Here is a 7,273-nt window from a genome sequence, read left to right as displayed (position 1 = left end):
GAACGTGTACACAATTTCTTTTATTCATCAAATACACATTGAGCGCCACTGTATGCCTTGCATCGGGCATTCCAGAGGCCACCGTTAAGGAGGACACATTCTCAACCCTTCTTCCCCGTCTAGGAATCCCACCCACAATTCGCCACCCAGAATTCCCTCAGGAATAACCGCCCCGTCACTCAGTCTGCAGCACTGGGTAACAAAATCATCTTCAAACACGTATGAGAGCTGGTTCAGCTTTGAAGGAGGGAACGAGCTGTAGGGGAGTCATGGATTTTGGTTTAGCCCAGATTTTGTTTGACGCTTAGGCACGTAAATAATCTGAAAGTCAGACACTCTCTTCTCGTGAAAAGAGCTAGAGAGACAACAATAAGAAGCAAAAATGGTGCAAGAATCGCCTGTCCTGACACGTTTTCCTGCTCTGACACATTTGGAAGCTCTAAAAGTAGAGGGGAAAGATGGGTTATAGAGTCACTTCAACTTGGATTTGCATTCCGACTCCTCCACTGGCCATCTGGGTGACTTCAGTCAAGCTCCCTTCCCTTTCTGAGCTTCTGTTTCACATTTGTAAGAACAGAAATAGTAACGGGCGCTTTTCAACACGGCCTCGAAGTTTCCATGAGCTAGTGTTAACGGTTAAGTACAGCACTGAGAACAATGTCTGACACATAGAAGGTACTATATAAAAGAATTATAGCAGTAAATATTTATATTTTACTAATAAAATAAATAGCCTCATTTCCATTAATAGCAACTTTCTCTTCCTTTTGTTGAATAGCTTCAAGCCCTTTCAGCTTTTCATCCCTGTTAAATATACTTGTTTTGAAACAACTGGTTAACCTCTGTCTTTGTACCAGAACTGGGTTTTATGGGTCAGTAGACCCCCAGTCTCTGAAATGGGTCACTGAGGCAGAAAGAGACATGTCCTGGGCCCAGGGACCCTTGCCAACCTAGGCTGATGCAGACTGGACCCACTTCTTGGTTTCTGAAACCACTTCTTGGTTTGACCCACACTCACGCTGGACCCAACGCTCCCTAAGAGCACAGGAATGTCACAGGGCACCATTCTCAGGGGTCAGAGACATCACCCCAGGGGACTCCACCAACTCCCATGAGCCCCCGTGCAGGGAGAGGACCCAGAAGTGAGGAGCCTGGCCGATTGCCCAGCGCCCTGCCCTGTCCACGAGCAGCAGATTCAGTGCTGGGGTCAATCGCTCCTTCTGACAGTTGGCGGACCTTGCTCTGACCCTGGAGTATTGACTGGGGACTTCTCCCAGGAACAAGAAGGAAGTTTATCATCTTGCATTTCTGACTGGGATGAACCCAATGTACACCCTTCACAGGGCAGGGGTGAAGAGAAACCTGACCTCAACAATGCCCGGAATAATGGATACAATTGTTCATTAAAAAAACCAAACCCAAACAGCAATTCACCTCACTCGGCAAATGCTGGGTGACCTTGGGAGGTACAAATCTTTGGAATGAGAGATACTTTGGTGTGCGGTGGTCACAACTGTCCATCGGAGTAGTTCTAAATCCCATCTATCCTTCTGAATGGACCCAGAGAGTCTTACGATTTGGTATTTAAAGAAGGAATTAGTGACACTGAATGCCTAGCTGATTCTGTTCCTTGAGACTTGGGCAAGATCCAGCAAGATGTCCAGTGACTTGGACAGGCCGGATCAGCCTTGGGTATTGACCAGGACGGCTGGAGACAGGCACTTTCCTTGGAGTGTACGTGGAATTGTCAAGGAGAGGACCCATTGTCTGGGCTTGAGCGGCACCACGATGGGTGCTTTGGGTGGTCGGAGACAGGAAAGGGGGCCACGGGTCCGGATCAGGGTAAGGTGGACAAAAGAAGGATCAGTGTGGGCCTCAGAAGGCTGCCTGCTTTACAAGCATGGGGCCAGGCCTCGAGCTCGTGTTTTGTGCCTGCCTAATTGGCAATTTCTGAGAAGTCAGGGTAGGAATCCAAGTCGGCAAAAATATCGTTGGGATTCCGACAGCTCAGGTTGCAGAAGCAAGCATTAATCCACAGGGCCTGGCGGGAGAAGCCAGGCCCGTCGGGACACTGGAAGGAGATGTCGATGGTTTTGGACTTGTAGGGGATGCAGCACCTGTTGTCTGTGCAGACCCCACAGTACTTGGGCCGGTACGAACGTGTGCTGGTGCAGCCGGCCAGTGTAAAGTTCACGGGCGCTTCTGGCTGGTACACGGCCAGACACTTCTTCCCTTCCTGCAGGAAAGGAGGTTTCAGTTGAGATGCTCAGAGGATCAACAGCCACTTTCTTCCCTCCAAGCCCTCAATTCTTCCCTTTTCACTCTCCACGCCTCACTTTCAGATTTGCGGCATCTTCCAACTGGGAAGGACCACCCCAAATACAGCAAGACCCAGTCATATTACGCAGGAGGAAACAAGAGCACAGGAGGGGGCTGCCTTGCGGTGGTGGTACCTCTCAACCTGCAATTTCCTTTCTCTCCTGTGTTCCTGCCTTGCCAATGCCCAGTCCCTGGTCAGTTTCACTAACACGGAATGCCTTTGCGGCCACTTTAGCCAATCAAGTACCCCTCGCTGGTTAGGGGCAGAACCATCATGGCCTCCCTGATCGGGGGATGCATTTTACCCTAAACTCTCCTCCTCCTCTGCCTCTGACAGACTCTCCCACACACCCTTTCCATGCAACTGGATTGCCATTATCTAAAGGGAGCTCTGTCTCTCCACAGGGCTGTGGGCCACTCGAGAGTGGGGCTCTTTCTGTGTCCCTGCAGTCTGATTCTGTGCCTGGTGCATAGTAAGCACTTACTAAACTCACTGAATGGTTGTCGGAGTCTACTCTGTACCGGCACCATGCCAGAAACGGGGGTAGAGCAGAGCCAGGCGATGTGGGGTGGGTCTGAGGCTTGTATGGTTGATCTGAGAGCTCTCTTAGGCACATAATTATGGAAATGAACTTGGGTGGAAAGCAAGAGGCAACAGCAAGGGACGTGAATTCGTTTGGTGGTAAGCCCACCCCTACTTCGCATGCACCGTGCATTCACCCAGCTTAGGACGCTCTGTCCTGTTGCTGGTAAATTTCCCTCCCATGCTTTTGGTTAAGAGATGTTTGCTGAGTACCAAGCACCAAGAATACAAAGGCTAGTAGGGCAGGGGAAATTAATCAGAGAGGGAAAAGAGACAAGGGGAGGAACTGTGGGAAGCTAGGCTGTCTTGTCTGCTGGACAACCCTCTCCTCAGCATCCCCAAGAAACCACCAATGATCCCCAAGAGGAATCAGTGCTGAGTTTTTCTTTCTCTTTATTTTTCACGTGACACCAAGGCAGATGACCAGTCCTAAGGCGTTAGCAAGGAGGTCCTGGGTTAAGCAAATCAGATCCGTTTCTAACTCCAAGGACTGGGTCTTAGCCTCCTGTGGCCACTACACCCTTGATCCTTTATTTTAATTATCTTTGACTCTCAAAGCTGGAAGGGATGTCCGAGATCAATTCTGGTGTTTTACCAATGAAGGGACTGGGGCTCAGAGATGCAAGGAGATTGGCCATGGTCACACAGAGTCAGCAGCAGATGGGTATTTAACCCCAGCAGTCCTGAGTCCCGTTGTCCCCTACCGCCCCGTGTGGCTGTCACGTGAGTGGGGGCTGGCCCAGGAGTGGTGAGGGGTCTTTGGAATCACCACAGGAGAGCACTTCTGAGGGACCCTGGGATCTCTCCAGAGTCACCTTGATTGTAATAACATGGTCACCACTTCCACTGAGTGAAATTCACAACCCACCAGTGACACATGTTATCCCAAGAAACTGCTACAACGTGGGCTTAATTATTATACAAACGGACCCCCCACAAGCAAGCTCAGGAGCCGGGCTCAAAGCCAGGCTTGTCTGTTACGCCCGAGACACCTGCCCCACCCTGGGAGGCGGACCCACCTTGACGTGTGGCCAGAGGTCCACGTCACACGGCCGCAGGTTGCAGAGGCGACTCTCCTGCTCAGGCCAGCACCGGGCATTGACGTTGGAGATGCGGGTGGAGACCCCCAGGCCGCAGCTGGCGGAGCAGGGGCTCCAGGGGCTGCTGTAGGTTATGCAGTTCCTGTGCCACGGCTCTATCTCATCCATGGCTGCTGCGGATGGGAACCAGATGCCCTGTGAGTTTCCAGTCTCTGTCAGCCCCCAATTCCTGTTGCCACCGCCCTAAGGGCTGGGGTCCCTGAACCTCAGGCAGGACAGAGGTGGGCTGTCCCTCAGCGCAAGAGGGCAAGTTGGCTTCTAACCAGCACAGTTTTCCAGGGAGAGGAGGGCTGTTCTGAGCTCCTTACACCTCTCCGGAGGGAGGACCATCTTTAGAGACAGGTGGACCTAAGTTCAATTCCTGCTTGAGCACCTAGAGGCTGTGTCCCTCTGGGCCTCAGGCTCTTCACTAGAATAATCACATCTGCCCTGCAGGGCTAGTACGGCAATAAAAGGGTCCAGATACTGACTGAGTACCCATCAGGCATCTGCAAGGGGCTGGGAACAAAAGGTTAAAAGACACTGTTCCTGCCCCTGCAGAGATTATGTTATGTGGGGAAGGTCAAAGGGAAATGCCTGCACTGTAGTACCAGGATTTCATCTGGGCGATGCCGCGGGCATCGTGGTTAAGGGGACACACAGGTCTCAGAGGCAAATGGCCTGGGTTCAGCTCTGAGCACCACCACTTAGTAGCTGGATAGCTTCCAATAAACTAGCTCCCACCTCCGTGTCCCCACCTGTAAGAGGGGTTGACAGTAGCACTTCTCTCCCTCCTTCCCAGGCTGGGGACAGAAAAGATGGGTTCAGACACGTGACAGCGCTCAAGCTGTCCCTGGCCCTTAGTAAGCCCTCAGTAAAGGTGAACTGAACCCCAACTCTTGGCTGGTTCTATCAACGCGTGTATCCTGGCATGCAGAACATGGAAAATGGAGTGAGCTAGAGATGGAGGCAGGTAAAAAGCCAGGAAGACCAAGGGGAGATCTCACAGAGAGATAGACCAAGATACCCGAGAGAAAGACTGGAAGAGGAAGCCAGTCCAACCTGGCACACACACGCATGGCGACCAGAGAGAGGAACGGGCAGGGACAGCAGGTGTGCAGGGGAGATGGGTGAATGAACGCAGGAATAAATGAGTAAGAGAAGAGGACGGACAAGACAGAAGAAAGGAAAAAGAGGCTTCTGAGGACAGAAGAGAGGAGGGTCCGAGCTGGGATGAGCTGGGGCTGCGAGCACGGATGGAGAGGGCAGTGGGGAGGGATTTGCTTGGAAGGATGAAAGGGCTTTGGTTTCTGGGTCAGCCACTCGGCAGGGGCTCTGCTTGTGCTCGGTCAGAACGGGGTCACTGGGCCACACACAATGACATGATGGGCAGACAGCCGCTGCCCTGCACCCTCACCCCGTGACCCTCCTGTGCTCTGCCCTGGGAGGCCTGCTGGGGACAGAACTTCCCCGGCCACCTCCTCCATGGGCAGGGGATTGCTGCTTCAGGGGGCTGCTCAGCCCCGGGTGGGGCACCCCAGGCCCCATCCAGAGAGGCTGTGCATCCCTGAACTGTAGGGGTGGCAGTACCACCCTCCTTCCTGGTCCAGTCAGACCCCTGGGGGCAGGCAGCCTGGGGACAGGTCTCTATTCTGGCCTTTACACTCCCCCCTCCCCTCCCCTCCCTTCTCCTCCCCTCTCCTGTCCAGTTTGTTCTCTGAAATCCTCCCTCACTTGGCTTCTGAAACCCTCTTTCTCCTGTATCCGTCCTGCCTCTTGGATTCGTCTTCCTCAGCTTCATTCTCTCTCGCACCCTTACATGGTGGTGTCGCAGGGCCACATCAGTGGTCCTCCATCGAGGCGATTTTGCCCCCCAGGTCACAACTAGCAATGTCTGGAGGTATTTTTGGTTGTCGCTACTTGGCTGGAAGGTGCTACTGGCACGTAGTAGGTGGGGGCCAGGTGTAGACCTCCTCCTACAAAGCCCGGGACTGTCCCCTCTATAAAGAATGATCCTGTCCAAAATGAGGTCAGAACTGAGGTCGAGAAACCCTGCTCTACGCAATCTCTCTGAGCACCATCTCTCACGCACTTATAACTTTAAAAAAACAACCAGTACCCTCAGAACGCCCAAACTCCATTGCCATTTCTTCACTCCCTCATGTCCACTTGTCTGGTGGACACTTCCTTCTAGAAGTGTCCTCATCTGCTGTCTCCCACGTCATCAGATGCTCCTGGTTTTCCCATTACATGCTTGGCTCTCCTTCTCTGTCTCCCCCTCGGTCTCCTCTTCTGTCTTCCCTCAAACATCAGCCCCCCAGACCTCTGCCCCAGGCCCCCCCAACACGTTACCCCTAGGCCCTCAGCAGCTCTGGGCCAGAGACTTCCGGAGCTCTCTCTCCGCCCCACCTCCCTCCTCCAGTGCTTTCCCCGCAGGACGGTCCTCTGGGTGATCTCATGGGCAGGGCACCCAGCCTCAGCCTCTGCCTGTCTCCAGCAAGGGCGCTCTCCTCCCCAGAAGTACTCCCTGCTTTCTGTCCTAAGTAATGACGAGCCCGGGGAGTCTCTGTTACCCCTCTCTCTCCTTCCCCCCCACCCGTTGTATTGATGCCGAGCCCTTCAGTCTTACTTGTTCAATTCCTCTTGCATCTGTCCCTTCCTTGATACCTCTGCTCCCACTGCCCCAATTCAGGTCTCCTCGGCCCACATATCCATCCATGCATCCCTCCATCCATTCATCCATCCATATGACAAACACTGATTCGGTACCAGCTAAGTGTCTGGCATTGGCTAGGCTCATGTAAGCTGTGGGTGAAACAAACAGGTCTGTCCCTGTCCTCTGTTTCCGGAGCTTCCTCTGGCCTGGCCTACCTGGCTGAAGTCTCACCTGTCCACCCATCCCCCAGAGTGAGCGGGAAGCCATCCACTCCCTCTCTGCCCTTCCACCTGCTGCTCAAGCCTCTCCTCCCGGGGTACCCTCACACTGGTCCTTCCTCAGCCTCCGCCCCTCCCCTCCTAAACTCCTTAGTAGGAGAATAAGGAACCGCAGGCCTCTGCTTCCTTCTTTACAAAGCACTTCCTCCTTTTACGCATGAAGGATCCCATAAGACAGGTGGACAGGTGGTCTTATTTCCATTTTACCAGTGGAGAAATAGGGTCCCGGAGGAAATGTGACTTTCCCAAGGTCACACCGCTCCTGAGTGCTGGACTGGGGACTGGGGGCCGGGGGCTCCTGTCAGTCACAGGTGGGCAGTCAGAGCTTCGGGAGTGTCCGCCCCCATACCCCCGGACC

General features: G+C 53.5%; 1 protein-coding gene across 1 annotated transcript in view; it reads right to left on the bottom strand.

Annotated features, from left to right (window-relative positions):
• The window catches only part of CCN4 (cellular communication network factor 4), a 30,537-nt gene continuing 23,264 nt past the window's right edge, over positions 1 to 7,273 (bottom strand). The window contains exons 3-4 of the mRNA XM_024740968.1: positions 3,922 to 4,115; positions 1 to 2,236 (exon numbers count right to left, since the gene is read on the bottom strand). Of these exons, the coding sequence (XP_024596736.1) occupies positions 1,937 to 2,236; positions 3,922 to 4,115 (494 nt within the window). The 3' untranslated portion in view covers positions 1 to 1,936. The remainder of the gene's footprint in view (positions 2,237 to 3,921; positions 4,116 to 7,273) is intronic.

This window comes from Neophocaena asiaeorientalis, unplaced genomic scaffold (genome assembly GCF_003031525.2).
Source record: "Neophocaena asiaeorientalis asiaeorientalis breed wild unplaced genomic scaffold, Neophocaena_asiaeorientalis_V1.1 scaffold177, whole genome shotgun sequence".
NCBI lineage: Eukaryota > Metazoa > Chordata > Mammalia > Artiodactyla > Phocoenidae > Neophocaena > Neophocaena asiaeorientalis.
This window is presented reverse-complemented; position numbering and strand designations above follow the sequence as displayed.